Raw genomic sequence first — 16,954 nt, forward strand, 5'->3', positions numbered from 1 at the left:
CTGGAAATACACCAGATTTAAACCACAGATTTAAGTATTTAAGAAACAAACTGATATATCACATATGACAAAATTCTCTGGAATAAACATCAACCAGATTTTGCAACCTGCACCTAGGAGCTTTCCCAGGGAGATGACCTTGACACCGTTCAGCTACATGGTTTGTTTGCACACGTGCAGTTCCCAATACAAAGCACACTTGCACCAATTGATGTCTTAGGCGGAATAGAATGGGGTTCAGATTTCAGATCACCTGTTGTTCCAGGCAGATTCCTCATACACCTAGTAATTTTCATTAATTCCTGGAAACTCCAGGTCAAATCCCCAGAGTTCCAGTCTGTCCTTACTTTATCTTCCTTGTTGATCACTTTTAAAATCATTGTATGGTTCAATACAAGTGACAGTAGTTAAAAATATTAGTGGAGCATAAACCTGTAATTGTTGTTAACAAATCAACACTAGCCAATAGCATCTCAGCCACTGCAGATCAAATTTCTTCTGATATTGAAACACTGACCCCACATTAGTGGCCACCTTTGACTGAAAACACCATTAACTCTCATTCACTTGAGCAGTAAGGCAAGAAGGTAAAATTAATGAGCTATTGTCAGAAAAGGCATTAGAGCACTTGCACCAACATCTGTCTTTTCCTGTGTTATTGAACAGCAGCGGAATACAATCCTTTAGTCAGGTGTTGCACTGTAACCACCCCAACTTCCTCTGTTACACTGCTACCTTAATCTTTTGCCTACATTCATTGCATTGTACAGACAATAGGGTAAGTATTTATTCATATCTATGAATTTCCATTATACTACAGTCTATCTGCCTGGTTCCCACAAGTGCTGAACTTTTCTTCTAACTAAACATATGAAGTTTGTTTATAAATGTTGTTTGCTGTTTCTATATATTTCTACGTACATATTTTTCTTTTCATTTCTTCTATTCCTGATGAGCCCATGCAATATCAGTCCCCACTGATCAACTATCACTGTACACCAGTGAAGCAGGCAATTCCACCTAGTGATGCTATGCCACTCCTTTCAAATACAATTCAGTTAGTATGTCATCTGCTTTTTTTCCATTTTCCCCATTTTTTTCCTTTTTCTTTTTATCAAATTCCCTCTCAAAGATCTCAGTAGGATCTGAAGTCACTTTTCCATTGGGCAGTGCATTCCAAATTCTAACCATTCTATGCATAAAAAAGCTTTTCTTCACGTTGTCTCTTATTATTTTGCTAGTCATGTTAGATCTGTGCCCCTTGGTTATTCTTCTCTGAACAGTGGAGGGAGCTTCTCTGCTCTTCTCTGTCTAAGACTTCACGATTGTAATCACTTAGGACCTTCCTGGGAAAACTTCAAACTACAGTCTAAAATCTACATTTTACTATGCACTTCTTCATTTGTTTTAGTGATTTGAAAGATGGTAAAGAGTGACTTAAAATTTTGCTCCCAACATGTAACCTCACGACAATTCATTTTAATGGATGGAAAATAATATGCTTGAGAAACCGGGTTTGTAATTTGCACTGTGTTACTACTTGAAAATAACATAGAAATTGTCTTGAAGAGGTGTCAAACAATGATCCATGTACCCGTAGATTATAAATATAGATATAAGATATTTATTTATTAGTTACATGTACATCGAAACACACAGTGAAATGTGTCTTTTTGCATTACTGAGAATGTGTTGAGGCAGCCCGCAAGTGTCGTCACTTTTCCTGTGACCACATGCCCACAGCTCCTAACTTGTATGTCTTTTGTAATGTGGGAGGAAACCGGAGCACCCAGAGGAAACCCACGCAGACGCGGGGAGAACATACAAACGCCTTACAGAGAGCGGCAGGATTGAACCCAGGTCACTGGCACCGTAATGGTGTTACGCTAACCGCTACACTACCATGCCGCCAAGAAAGTGGCGTCCAATGTGGGGTTCAAACCCATGACCTTAAGATTAAGAGTCTTATGCTCTAGCGATTGAGCTAGCCGGGTTGTACAAGGAGATACATGTATTTATACCTGTGGTGGTGGTGGTGGTGGTGGTGGTGGTGGTGGTGGGGGGGGGGGGGAGGGGGAGAGGAGAGTGAGAACCACATGTGCACGGAAGAGCCTGATCTCCATTCACCTTGGATCTCCATGCCATTGCATCATTCTTCAAGTCTGTTGATGATCATCCAATGTAACAGAATTTGCATACTGGCAAATCTGAATCAGAATCAGATTTACTATCACTGACTTAGATGACATGAAATTTGTTGTTTTGCAGCAGCAGTACAGTGCAAAGACATAAAATTACTATAAATTACAAAAATAAGTAAGTAGTGCAAAAAAAAGGAATGAGGTAGTGTTTCATGGACCATTCAGAAATCTGATGGCAGAGGGGAAGAAGCTGTTCTGAATCACTGACTATGGTTCTTCAGGCTCCAATACATCCTCCCTGCTATTAGCAACGAGAAGAGGGCATTTCCCAAATGGTGAGGGTCCTTAGTGATGGATGCCACTTCTTGAGACACTGCCACTTGACGATGTCCTCGATGGTGGGGAGAGTTGTGTCCGTGATGGAGCTGGCTAAGTCTACAATCCTCTGCAGCCTCTTGCGATCCTGTTCATTGGAGCCTCCATGCCAGGCTGTGATACAACCTGTCAGAGTGCTCTCCACTGTAGGTCTATAGAAATTTATAAGACTCTTCCACTCCACAGAACTGGAATGGAAGCAAGTCACCCGCAAACCTGAGGAAACTACTTAAGAAAAAGAAGAATCAGATTCAAAGCAACGTTCTGAATTTAACTTTCATGTTTCTTTATCAAATTACCTTATTGCTACCTTTCAAGTTTGAAAAGCCACGTTTTCTCCATGATCTCCTTATAACTAACTTAGCTGATGCCAGGAGTCTTTTATGCAGCCACTCACTGCACCATGCCCATAGCTTGACTGTCACTCTAGTGTTCTGGTGACCAGAAATGGGTATAAGATACAGCTAGATCAAATCACTTTCAAGTTTAAACATGACTTTTTCCAATTTGTACTCAGGTATGGATAGAAACTGTCACTAAAAGAGGAGAGTGAGTTATTTCGAATGAATGTATTAATCATTTGCATTCTAAAGACCCAGAGTGTAATTTCTAGACCTTGATGAAATAGTGTAAAATTCCAAGTATTTTTTTGAGCATGAACTGCTGTTGTAAATGTTAGAAACAGTGCAAATGAAGTCTTCCCCACCTTTTTCGTCTAAGCCATTCCTCATCCAGGCAAGGTCTGCTCTCGTCTGCAATATACATCACTTTTGAATTAAATAATTGAGACTCACCGTCCAATTTTCTCAACAGCCAGCAGCTCAAACAATACGTGACATCTTTCCAGCTTGAGGCTGCATGAATACCAACCAGCACACTGCTCTATGAGGGTAGAATGTTTTTGAGTTCCAATATGCTCTACCAACATATTCAAATTGTTTCCACATGAAATGACATTTTAAAAGTATTGAAATACTGGAATTGTCATAAAACTTGTTGCTGCAGTTCCATACTCATGATGAGGAAACCCTGGCTGATACATCTCAAAGCACTGATTAGCTAAAGGACACAAGGAGGCAAAAAAAAGGGAGAAATGGAGGAGACAAAGAATATGAACAGATAAGAGTGAGCAGCAAAAAAGAAAGCTGGATTAAATGATAAATTATAGAGGTGTGAAGAGAAATAACAGACTGAAAGGTAAGATAATAGTTATTCATTATTTGCAACATTCCTTTATTGACCCACACATTCTCCATACAAAAACATTCCAAATGTTAGTCAGAATTCTTAATTACTAAGTGAAATCTCACATCATTTAGTTAACTCTATGAAATGAGACACATGATACCCTTTCACTTGAATACAACAATTAGTATGTTTATTAAGTATCAGTGCTGGTAAATTAATTTTCGTGCATGTTATACAGTTTTACAACATGCTCCCCAGAATGTCAAAGTGCCACAGTTGAGGTCATTTTTATGGCATGTGCATTCATTAAACACCACCAGCAAATGACCTCACAAAAAGGTGTAAATTGACAGTGCTATATTATACAAGATAATGTTCCACCATTGAATGGTTGATACAAATGCGAAGAAATCAGAAGAATTTATAGAATTTCTGCCAAAAAAATCTCTGGAAATGTTTATATCTGAGATGTAGAACAGAAGGATCCTTTATTTTGTTTCTATTTTACAAAGCCATGGAAGAAAGGAGATGTGTGCACAACCACTCAATGACTACCCTGGTGTGAACATTGCACTATGTGTTTGTTCAGGAGAAGCTACTTTTAAGCCCATGACAGAGGAGAACTGAATATTATTTCCACTCACAAAGATCACATGTTCAAGAATTCAATTACCACTTTTTGAACTGACACATCTGCATTCGCTGAATTTCTAGGAAACTGTTCTATTGCTGCACTTAATCTGAAACTGTTCTATTGCTGCACTTAATCAATTGTAAGGATTATCGTTTTTTTTTATTTTTGACTTATGTATCTATCAATGAGATAGTGCTGAAATTCAATTTCTCATCTCAATTGCTCAAACTATTTGATTTGATTTCATTCTTCTGAGTTAAGATTACCCAATGTGGATATATCGGCATGGATAAGTAAGTGACTAACTAACAGAAAAAAAGTGCCAGTAATTGCTTGCAACAAGGATCAGTGCTGGGACCTTAACTATTTACAATCTATATTATGAACTTGGATAAAGGGACCAGGTGAACAGTAGCCATAAATGCTGATGATCCAAAGGCAGAAGGATTAGCAGGCTGTGACAAAGGCATAAAGAACCTGCAAAGGGATATGGATAGGTTACATGAGTGGGCAGGATGTTGGCTGATAGAGTACAGTATAGGAAAATGTGAAGTTATTCTTTCTGGAGGGAAGAATGAAAGGGTAAATTATTAAATGTTGTAGCAGAACAGGATCTGCACATTGTTAGTACATAAAACACAAAGAGTTAGCATGCAGGTACAGCAAGCTATTAGAAAGGCCAAGGGATTGCTATCATTTGTTGTCAGGGAAATTTTGATGCAAACTTATAGGATGCTCATGACGCCAAACCTAGAGTACTGTGAACAGTTTTGGTCTCCATATTTAAAGAAGGATGTGCTTGCACTGAAGGCAAGGTTGATTCCTAGGATGAAGGGGTTTATGTATGAGGAAAGGTTGAGCAGATTGTGCATATATTTATTGGTGTTTGAAAATTAAGAGGTGATCTTATTGAAACATTTCAAATTCTGAGGAGGAATTGACAGAGGGAATGCTGAGGGGATGTTTATTAGTGGTATCTAGAACTAGGGAGCATAGTTTCAGAATAAGGGGTCACCCATTTAAGGTATTGATGAGGAGAAATTTCTTCTGTCAGAGGGTCAGTGACTATTTGGAATTCTCTACCTCAGAGAGAAGTGGAAACAGAGTCATTGAATATATTCAAGGCAGGGACCCACCAACGTTTGAACAATACCAGAGTACAGGGGCATGGGGAGAAAGTGATGGTGAGACCAAGACTCCATCAGCCATGACTGACTCTCTTGTTCCTGCTCCCACCTCTTGTGTTTTCAGGTTGTTTTCACCCTTGTGTGTGGCATGCCAGATTTTGCCTTCTTGCTCTATGAAGGAATGTATCCGGTGTTCTCTGGACAACTAACCCACTGTCTGATGAAACTTATTCTATATTGAATTGCAGTGCAAATTCATGCACTACTTCTTAATTATTTTCTTTATTTTATTAATCTTAGTATACGTTTAAGCGCAAATCGAACACTTCTTTCTAATTTAAGACCAGTTGGCACTTTGTGGTTTTATGAATCACTCAAGAGGGAAGGAAAACTCAGGATTCTGCCAATCTCATTCTAAAGCAAAAGAAACTACTGGAAGAGCTCAGCTGGTCGAGCAGCCCTTGTGGTTGCAAAGGAATTGTCAACTTTTCGGATCGAGACGCTGCATCAAGACGCTGCTCGACTCGCTGGGTTCCTCCAGCAGTTTTGTATTACTCCAGATTCCAGCATCTTCGGTCTCCAATCTTATTCTAAACGTGGCCACACGGAGACGCTCGGGAGCTGCCCACGGCGCTGGCTCCACTCCCTCAATGGCAAGAAAGTGTCTTCCCTCGTAGACATGGCTAAGAATATATAACAAAGGATGAGGCCAGCTGTCATTTAATCGCTGGTGCCTGTTTTATATATAAATATGTAAACACCATAGAAACTTCAGTCGTTGGCATCAGTCCAGGATTTGGGATTGGGGAGATCTGGCAATAAATTGTCTACTTCATCTGCTTTCGCTCTGAATGACAAACATGGGGTAATTTTTCTACCTTTTCGTTCACGCAACAGACAAGGTGGGGCTGGGGAAGAAGGTGAGCAAACCCCGGAAAAGTGGAGACGCAAGAGACTGCAGATGCTGGAGTCTGGAGCAACACCCAAACTGCTGGAGGAACTCGGCGGGTCAGGCAACGACCTGATGCGGGGTCTCCACCCGAAACTTCGACAGTTCATCTCCTCCCCCCCCCCCCCCCCCCCCCAGCAGGTGCTGCTCGACCGCTGAGTTCCTGCAGCAGATCGTGTGTTTCCGAGGAAGAGAGGACACGGTCGGAAAGACCGGCGGCGAGCGTTTTCTCCTCGGCCACCAGAACCCGGCGCTGCCACACTGAGAAGGTTCCACAAGGTAAAAGAAACCAGGGGAAGTTTAAGGTGGATCTGTGCGAGGAAGTCCAGCCTCACGAAACACAGCAACTTTAGAAATCCACTCAGCAAGCCACGGCTTTCCACGGAGCTCCAAGGAGTTCTGCAGAGCCGGAATGAAAAGAAATGAAAAAATAAATGGGATATCAAACAATCTGCCGGGGGAACTCCGTGAGTCGAGCAGCATCCATGGGGGGGGGGGGGGGGGGGGGAGAGAGGAAATGTCGACGTTTTTGGTCGAACCCCTTCATCAGGACGGTGTCTCCAGTAAATGGGATAAGCGGAAGGAAATAAACAGTCGACGTTTCGCGTCGAGACCCTTCATCAGCTCGATCTAAAACGTCGACTGCTTATTTCCCTCCATAGATGCTGCCTGACCTGCTGAGCTCCTCCAGCACTTGGTGTGTGTTGCTCCAGATTCCAGCATCTGCGGAATCTCCTCTGTCTCCAATGGCATATGTCCGGCCGGTGTTATTTAAGCGAGTGCCCGAGGTCTTGTTTAAAGATCTCCAGTTCGAGAAGCCAGCAAGAAGCACTCCCATACTTGGGCTGTTTTAAGGCACGCCTTTCAAAGTCGTCGATCCTCCGTCTCTGGGCTTCCTGTTGATTAGTATTTAGAAGTGCCAACCCGGCTTGCGTGTCAATGCGTCTCGTTATTGTCCCTGGGCGGTATTGTGAATGCTCCTTAATCCGTTCAGTTTCTCGGTCACGGTGGAAGTCCTTCCTTGAAAGGTGAAAAACTCTCTGAATAAAGACGCAAGTCTGGGCAATACAAAGGCCAGTCCATTGCCCGAGTCTGTTAGTACAGCTTGTATATAGGAAACCGGTCGCAATCTTCTCAAATCGCCCGATGTCAGTTTGGATCCGTTAGAACCGGTTGGGATCAGTTCAGTCCACTGACTGCCTCCAGGCGGGCTCGCTGTCAGCAGGTGACCGAGGTCACGTCTGAGGTGAAATCAAATTCATTGTGTCCCAGCCAGAGTTCAGGCAGCTCGTCCACTCGGTCCAAACCCAACTCCAGCACCAGGGTCATGAGCACGTCCTCATCAATGAGGTCCGTGTCGATGATGCCCGGTGCGTGTGGGGCTGGAGCTACCGGGCCGACCTGTGCCGGCGACTGGACAGCATCCGCTGCCTGACTGTCTCCGGACACTGGGGCGGGCTGCAGCGCCGAGCTGTGGTACTGACTGTTGAGTTTCTGCAGCTGGAAGCTGGCCAACAGCTGCGGGCCGTGCAGGGTGAACTGTTGTCTCTGCGCCCCGCACGAAGAAGCGATCAGTCCCGCGTTAAACTGCCCACTGGAGCCGCTGGGAACCCGACTCCGAACCACTGAACCTCCATAGTGTAGCATGGCAACCGCTTCTCGCTCCTTCGGTCCCGGGTACACCAGAGAACTCATTGGCCCCGTAAAGATCAGACAGGGACCTAAAATGGGGAGGGGGGGCAAAAATAACTTTAAATTAGCTTCACCAAGGGGGTTAAATCTCAAACACAAAAATTGCATCTTAATTAGGGGGCAGGCACCATAAATATGTTCATCCTAAGACTTCATGAATATATTTATAATACTGCTGAAGATTTCAACTCGCAGTGTTGCAAAGTATTTTTTTTCTAACCTACATTTTGCAAAGTATCTCCATAAAGTGGGTGATGCAAAGACAGTCTGGATAGAAGGAACAAAGCTGTTGGGGTCCGATTCCCGTTTTGTGTTCATGTCCTTTTTATATTGGCTCCTAGTATGGCCTTTGGACAGTTTACGAGGTGTAGTTCATAGGAAACTGACCGTAGCCGTTTTTGCGGACGAAATACTGACCTTGAAATAAAAATTAAAGTATCATGTACGTAAACGACCGTACCCATCGTAAGTCGGGAAATACTGAAACTTATTCACAGCAAAAAAGTCGCTGTTCCAATACCGCTCCAACCCTTCAACATTATCGTTTTCATCACCTCCTTCAGAGATCATTGCAAATTAAATAAAGTCGTTCCGTAACTATTTTAAATTTACTTTTCACTATTCGATGTCCATTGTTTTTGTTTGATTTATAAATAGTTTCTGGGTTTGAAGTGTTTGCATTATCCTTCTGGATTTGTACAGCTAGAGATTTCCAATTATCAAGAAGACTGCTCTGTAGATTTCTCGCGAACATTGGTTAACTGACCAGAATATTTAAAACATCAGTAAAAATCCAGAAGGACCGCAGTGGTTCGGGAAGGTGGCCGGTATCCGGTATGGGCAATAAATGGGGGTATATCCCGAATTATTTTTTAAATCCATTAATGGTGTGCAGTAACAACATTGAAATCTACTTAATAAATTACCACAAACGGGTGGATTTTTTATTGGTCCAGTGGTCTTGTAATTATCGAGACATAATTGTAACCCTTGACAGTGCCCATAAACTCTCACAACATTTAAGAAGTATCAAGAGGAGCAATTGACTCGCCAAGGCAGGTGCTGGTAATTGGGAGTGGTATAGACGGGTACTTGATGGCTGGCATGGACATGGTGGGCTGAAGGGCCTGTACTGTGCTCTACGGCTCTAAACTCCTTCATGCGAGAAGCAACGTCCTCCCTCACATCCTCGGTTCCACATCCCATCTTTTCATACCATACAGAAGCAGGCCATTCGGGCCGTTAAGTCTATTCCCGCTCTATGTGCAATCCCACCGCCTTCATTCCCCAGTTATTCCTCTATAACCTATTCTCACTCCCACGCCCATTCACACCCCCTCCCGATTCTCCCATCAGCCACCTACACGAGGGATAACCTACTGGCGGCACCCCAGAGGAATGGGGTTTTTTTTCGCACAAAGTTTAATATCGTCCGCCTCTTTCATTTCTTGGACGCCTTTTTAAACTCCCACGGGAGCACGAAGCCCTCTTTACATTCCGTGAATGTATTGAACTTTTTAAAGTATGAAGCACATTGTACAGGCCATACACATTCTAATGCCTTAATATGATCCTATATTAGCAATACCGAGATGAGGAACCACGTCTGGAAAACAGGATGCTTAGTAAGGATTAAATATGGATATCGTATAGGTGAGGGAAGAACGTATGGGAAACTGAAAGAGACCTGCGTGTTTTAATACAAGGACGCGGATGCGATGAATTTATGTTAACATCCACAATGTGAAAATGTCACAAAACGCAGTGGGATGAATTTGACAGGACTCCCCCCACCCCTCCCACCCCCCATCCAGGAGACTTGACTCATATTGGTCATTTTATAAATATTCAATTGGTCGAAAGAACCTGGTCGGCCTGGCCCCAGCTGTTGTCGGCGGGGTCAGACTCTGGATACATCTAACCAGATAAATCGTTCACGGACTGCAGTAGCGGAGAGGCGACCAGCTCTGTGAAACCAACAAGCCGCAAGCCCCTTCCATTGGCTTTGATATATAATAAGATCCCGTTATTATTTTTAATCTAGTTTCCCAAATTCAAATTGTTGCGAACAAGCACTGGGCGTCAAACAAAGAAGGGGAGATCGGTGACCCACGTGAGTTCAAACTCACTCTCTCCAAGGATGATGTCCCGGGTTAGTGTCTCAAGATTTCTCTTGCAAACGTGATCCGATGTGGGGTGCAGGTTCCCCCTTCACCCCCTCGTCCCCCCCCCGTCCCCCCCCCCCCCCGAGAATGTGAAGCCCAATTGCCCAGCTTCTGTGCGGTGCGATCCTACCCCAAGCTGGACTGCTGCTTGGGCTCCGCTATCCCCAAGATCCGGATCACTCCCCGGAGGCGAGCGCTGAGCTCAGAACCGCTCTGTTCTTTATTGAGTCCACGGTTAGATATAACGAAGTCAATTACTTGCAAGCGAAAACGGTATCTGCGCAGATTTTCTCTCGCTCAGTGTCCCGACGAAGGCAGAGTTACCGGGAGTTCACTCCGTTCCTATAGAGTACCTCAGTCTGAATGATCCCCGCTTCATCGAATCCTCTCCGCGCTCCGCTCCCTCCGTCAATCCCCAGTTGCAATGAAAGAGCTTTTCATTGGTCTCCGCACTTTATTCTCTCCCAGTCCCATCAGCATTCACTGACACAAAGTACAGATTTCACCGAGGAGGGCGACTGTAAAATCTGGTCTGGATTTGAATGCCAGAGGGGACACAACACGTCAGTGTATCGCCTCTCAGCCCCATAACGGCTCAAAGCGCATTACAGTCTGCGAGGTACTTTTAAAGTGTGGCAACTGTTGTAATGTGGCCTTTTCATTGATTCCTCTGCTAAAAACAAAATAAACCATCCCCAGAGGGGGAATGTTACTAACCTGTGGTGCCGGCGTACTGCTTGGAGGAGACAAAAGCAAAATCCCTCAACCCGCCGTATTAATTCAAATTGCATTTAATGCAGTTGTGGTGACTAATGACTGAACCTTGAGTATTAGGCAGAACCAGATGTTATTCATAAAAAAATTACTAATATGACAACTTGGAGGGAGATCACTCATGAATATCCACAAGGAGAACACAAACAGGAGCAGAAAACATACAATGACTTTCATTATATATCGAAAAAGGAGCTACTGATTCCACGAATGGATCACTTGACTTGGCATTGCTCAGTGCTCGGTGATCTGAACCACAGAGATTAGGAAATCAATCCCTTGTCTCTGTTACTCAGTTTCAGCCTGAGTGAGGCTCCACTAGTAGAAATGGAATCAGTTTCCTTGGAGGAATACTTTCTGATTGCTATCTGCTGAACTTGTGTGCAGTATCAGGTAAAGACAGAACAGGCCTCAACTCCAGTGCCTCCCCACTGCTAATGCTTGCACCCTTGTGCTGAGGCATAGAAGAACATGGAACAACGGGGTGAATGAATCAACACACCATCAGGAGGGTAGTAAATATTAAACTGGCTTCCCCAATAGTGGTTTTTAAGGGCAACATTCACAGCGGGGGCAGTTCCATTTGAGCATGATGGGAGTTGGATAGGGCAAGGAATAATTAGGGAAGAAGTGAGACTTGTGTTCATTCGTGCACGCAGGTTCTGCATCTATGTCATTACCACAAATGCAGCTTGCAGATTCATAACAGTGAAAAAATATTTGCCATTAATAATTGTAGTTCTGCTACACACTTCCCTACTCTTCCCAATCATGTGTAGTCTGCATTGTCAGCCTCAGGGAAACATGGATGTTGGTTAAAAAGAAATGTCACCCATTTAAGTAAGAGAAATTCTCCTGTGTCTAGGTACAGAAAAACTCGGGGAATATCAGTTCGGCCCACATTTATCTTCTTCACTCCCATTGATCTTCACCCACAAAATATTTGTGATGTCTACCATCCTTGCGTTCAGAACACACTCCATTCCTTTTGACAGAGTGGATGTAGAAGAAGCATTTAAGGTACTTAAAGGTTTAACTTCAGTTTGCAGCTAGCAGATTGAAGAATTTAAGGCTATGGATTGTAGAATACAAATAGGAAATATAGAGGATGCACTTCAGAGCAGAAGAAAAGAACTAACTTTGATCATCCTGTAAAATCAAAATCACCAATTCTGATGAAAAATGATGGAGCTGAAATATTATCCCTGGTTTTTCTTTTCTGGAGATGCTGCCCAGCCGACTGAATGCTCGTCAACATTTTTATTCCTGATTTCTAGCAATATTTTCCATTAGTTCCTGTGATGCTTCATTTGGATTGTCAGAGACCTCATCATATAAAGTATCACAGATTGACTATTGCTCTAAAACAGTCCAAGACTGCCATCAGTCCATGGTGCTTGCCATACACATGGCTCCATGTTTTGCAACAGCCCTCTTGCATTCTTCAGAAAGGGCAGATGTTCAGGGCTTTTGCACAAAAGTAGCTGTCTAATCGGCACTTCAATAACAGTATATCTCAGTATTCAGGACAACTTGGAGACCACCCGTTAAACACACTTACTTTTCAATGCCATCCTGTCCAATGCAAACTATGTTTCCTTCCAATGGGAAAGTTCCCTGTAGATTCATCATTACCACAACCATTGTCTTTGCTGTTGCGCTTTATCCTGTTGGCACTAATGTTACTATGGATTTGCTTGCATTTTTCTCAATTTCTATTTACCAAATTCGTACCTAAGCATCCATCTCCCATTGCTTGTATACTGATCAACAGCTATAATTGTAACATTCAATCAAGACTGGTGACCAAAAGATGTTTCGACTGGCTTCATTGAGAAAGTGAGCTCTCAAAGCAATCTGAAGTGATTTACCTTGGTGTTGAAAGATCAATATGGTACTCTTTTAATATAGGTGGAGTCTTCCATTCTTTTCAGCTTCCACACATAATAGGCATTTCCACCAGTTTGTGAAAGAACACCATCTGGTCCCCTTGCTGCATATGGCAGGATGTTTTGTCCTAAGATTAAAATGTCTCTGGTCTGAAACATTTGGGTCAGAGGGCCCAATCCGGCGATGCCTCTGGCAGGGTGCCCATAGGAATTTCTGTGATTCATTTGGATTGTTGAAGCATTCTCGAGGTACTTCAGTCTGAACCCTCAATATGTCTGGGAGAAATCGCTACTTCTGCCACTTTGCTAATCAGGATCTCGTTAACCACGCATTCATCTGTTTTGATTAATTTGTGGTACTTTACAAGGGACATCATATTTTACTGTACCTGGAAGACTGCCAGTGAGATTGCAGGTAACTGTTTGAACAACACCTCTTTGCAAGCCTTAAATATTCAGTAAACCTACTTAGATGGATAAGCACTTATTCCAACTGTCTGCAGCCAGCCTCAATTGTAAACAATGTGGAGAAATGTGGGGGAACCAATCAAAACTTCAGTGACAGATATATTTAGTGCTGACACCATGGTGTATTTTCTTGCTTTGACTTGAGGCAGCCTTTAGAGTTTGCAGGCAGCAGATTCTTTATATGCTAACACTCTTCCTTCTGCCTCTGTCTCTGCTTGAGCCCTAAGATGGACTCCTTTCTGTGGATCAATTTTTAGCCTCCACCACCACCATTGCCCCACCCCACCACATCAAGAGGAAATCCAGCATACCTTTGGGCAAACAAAAGCTTGCTTGGAATATGTTGGTATCAAAATTCAGTCCCAATTGGTATCTAGCATTACTAAGCCACTCAGCTAAAGGCAATGCCACACTAGCAACAGAAACACAGCTCCAAGAAGTGGTGTTGGAATTCGAGAACAGTGGTGATGGCAGGGAACAGATAACATGGAAAAAGTAAACAGTGCCTCTAAATTACATGATTTTTTAAATGGCTACTTCTAAAATGGATTTGTCAGTAAATTCCAAAATCAGAAATGATCCATGAGCTAATGAGCCAGCATCTGTTCCTGATATAAAAACAGAAAATGCTGGCAATCCTCAACAGGTCAGGCCACATCTGCGGGAAGAAAAACAGCATTAATGTTTCAGGTTGAAGACTCTTCATCAGATCTTTTCTTGACAGTTACTCCAGCTTTCTTAAAACTTCATGGACTGACCAATGACAATGTTATTTAAAGTTGTGTTTCAAGTTTGAAAACCATTTCTCCAACAAGGTGAAAAAAAAATTACCAAATCTGCTGGCTCACTTACTCAAAACAAAATCCCTTTCACAAGAAAGAACCCAATGATCTAAAACTGTAACTCTGGCCCAGATTTTACTGAGGAACAAAGATACCGGCGGTTCCACATTGAACTGTTGTATTTCCTCTGGTATGTATCAGAAAGTTCAGGAATTCTGCACAAATGTAGAAGTCTGAACTTCCTGACAAGTGTTTGGGGAGGTTTTGCTGACTCTGCTCTGCTGCTGGACTCCTCATGGAGTCTAGTAGCAGAGTGTGAACCTCCTGGAAATACCTAACATTGTGCTGGGGAATCTGTTCACTGATCCTGCTGCAGGTTTAACCCAGGGCAAAAACAGTATACATTTCATTAGAGAGGGATGGCTATGTGGGATTTAGGTAAAGGTAATTCACATAATTTAATTTATTGACTGTACTATAGTGTCTTTAAAAGTTTTAAATTGCTTGAATGGTTTTAATAACTTCTGAGTTCTTTGAGTGCTTCTGAATGTGAGGTACATTTCAATTTTTTTGATGATTTTGATAGCCAGCTAAGGCACTGTGTGGTGGGATTTACGTCCTGTGCTCCATCAACCCACATCATTGGGGACCTAGGGCAGCTGTTGCGAGGAAGTGCTCATGAGGTGATTCACACAAAGGAAGTGCAGAGGAGTACAGATGGCTCACTACAGCCAGGAAATCCTGGTTCATTGACACAGATATTAACTCAAATGTAAGTTGTAATGATTATGGAACTATCATCTGTCCATGAATAAGCATAGTGGAGCTGAGAAAAGGTTCATATTAGATTGAGGGCTCATGATCGTTGACTTGGCTTGTATTTCTGAAAAAAGTGGTTATTTGGCGAGTGATATAGTCATAGAATGCTGAGTGTTCTTAGTGTCTCGGCTTCCTGTTAGATATGTCATTGCCCAGTGCCACTGATGATTTGATGTGATCCAGAGCTTTGATCTGATCTGTTGGTTGGGAGATTGTTTACCTCTATTGCGTGCTGGGTTTCTCATTTAGCATGGAGGTGGTCCTGTGTTGCAGCTGCACCAGACTGGGGCACCAGAATTTTGTATGTGTTCAGTGCCCTTCCCACCATGTCCTTCTGCACTCCTCATTGAACCAGGGTTGATTGCTAGCTTGACATTACCAGGGAAATGACAGGAAGGTAAGTTAGATAAGCAGAAGGAAAGAGGGAAAGAAAATTATAGTTAAAAAGGGATGGCTGTAGGCTGAATGGGCAAAATCACTGCTTATTGCTAAATCATGCAGATTAGGAAGGTGCAGGTTAAATTCCAGTTGAGTTAGCTGTTCTCAGCTGGAAGTTTTGGAATTCACAATTAAGTTCAGTTCCCTAAGCTACCAAAATGTTGAGAAACTAACTGAGCAATGTTCTTGTTTCTAGTCATCTTGAATGTGCACAAAGGAACAGGCCATTCAGCCCATGCTGATATTTGTGCTCTACTCAAGCTTCCTCACACTCCCTTTTATTTATCAGTGTAATTTTCTATTCTCTTCTGTTCATATGCCTATCTAACTTCCCTTGAAATATAACCATATAATTCAGCTCACCTACACTCAAGATAAAAACATTTCTTCTAAATTTCAACTGATTTCAGAGTGACTAACTTGTACCGATAACCTCCAGTTTTGCTCTTCCTCACAAATGAAAACAGCCTCTAAGCCTCCCCTATCTAAACTATTCAATATTTTAAAATCATTTTAGTCAAATTCTGTCTACGCTTTTCAGTTGCATTCCTGTATTTTCTACTGAATATTATGACTATTTAGTGAAGCCAAACTGTGCCATTCCCACTCTGCACCAACACTTCCCAGTTAGCACAGATATTTTTACATTTCCTCCTTTCTGTTTTTGAATGGTCCTGCCTTTAATTATGTGTTGTCTGCATTCCTATACTACTGCTGACAGCTCCAAACATCTTTTTTTATATAACCGTGTCTTCTGGGCACTGGATTAAATAAAATTATTTCAATATTGCTGCTAACTCTGCAAAACCTATAAACTGGGATCCAGAGCCATTAACACTATAGCAGCTTGCAATCAGAAACCCAGCAAGAACATAGATTTGTGCAAATTATGGATCTTCGTGAAGATGGATTCCATTTATTGCTGATGTTCAGTATTCCATTCCTGACGTGGTTGAAGCATGCTGGGATGATTTCAAAGACTTTGCTTGCCTTTTGATACCTCACCTAGTGCTGATCATTCATTCATGAGTCAAAAAGAGAACGTTAACAAGCTGGTCAACTACGAATGGGTCAATTTCTCACCTGAACGCACACAACACCAGATGCGACTGGTAAATATTGATTTTGCCACAGGAACCTGTCAGTGATGTAGTCAATTGCATGCCAATAAATGAGTTTGCTCAATGCCACATCTTTGTGTACAGTAATTTCAACTAAAAAGAAAATGTTGTTTAATATTTGGTGCCTAGAATTTTTTGGTGCTTACTCGGTATGTAAAACAGGAGCAATGTTACCTGTCACTAGATGCTACTACACTAATTCAGGACCATCCATGCATTATGCATCAGATATAACGAGGACCCCCAGAATAAAAAAAGACATGGACTTCACACGGCTTTGTGAAGTTCTTAAATTTCCCTATTGTTTTATATTTCATAGAAATCAGATTGTGTAGTGCACAAAAACCTGGATTAAATAATCCAGTTTCTAAGCAGGGGACTTCTGAATGACA

At 42.4% G+C, this 16,954-nt stretch overlaps 1 protein-coding gene across 2 annotated transcripts; it reads right to left on the reverse strand.

Annotated features, from left to right (window-relative positions):
* Window positions 1-6,998: 6,998 nt before the first annotated feature.
* cited1 (Cbp/p300-interacting transactivator, with Glu/Asp-rich carboxy-terminal domain, 1) lies at window positions 6,999-10,712 on the reverse strand. 2 transcript variants are annotated; one of them, XM_052022071.1, is made up of 2 exons: window positions 10,625-10,712; window positions 6,999-8,135 (listed from the first exon to the last, which is right to left on the reverse strand). In XM_052022071.1, the coding sequence occupies exon 2, from the start codon at window positions 8,107-8,109 to the stop codon at window positions 7,633-7,635; it is 477 nt and encodes a 158-aa protein (XP_051878031.1). In that variant the 5' UTR covers window positions 8,110-8,135; window positions 10,625-10,712; the 3' UTR covers window positions 6,999-7,632. The 2 variants fall into 2 exon arrangements, with proteins under 2 accessions (XP_051878031.1, XP_051878030.1); XM_052022070.1 differs by lacking the exon at window positions 10,625-10,712 and adding an exon at window positions 10,530-10,624.
* Window positions 10,713-16,954: the final 6,242 nt, after the last annotated feature.

This window comes from Pristis pectinata, chromosome 8 (assembly GCF_009764475.1).
Source record: "Pristis pectinata isolate sPriPec2 chromosome 8, sPriPec2.1.pri, whole genome shotgun sequence".
NCBI classification, from domain to species: Eukaryota; Metazoa; Chordata; class Chondrichthyes; order Rhinopristiformes; family Pristidae; genus Pristis; species Pristis pectinata.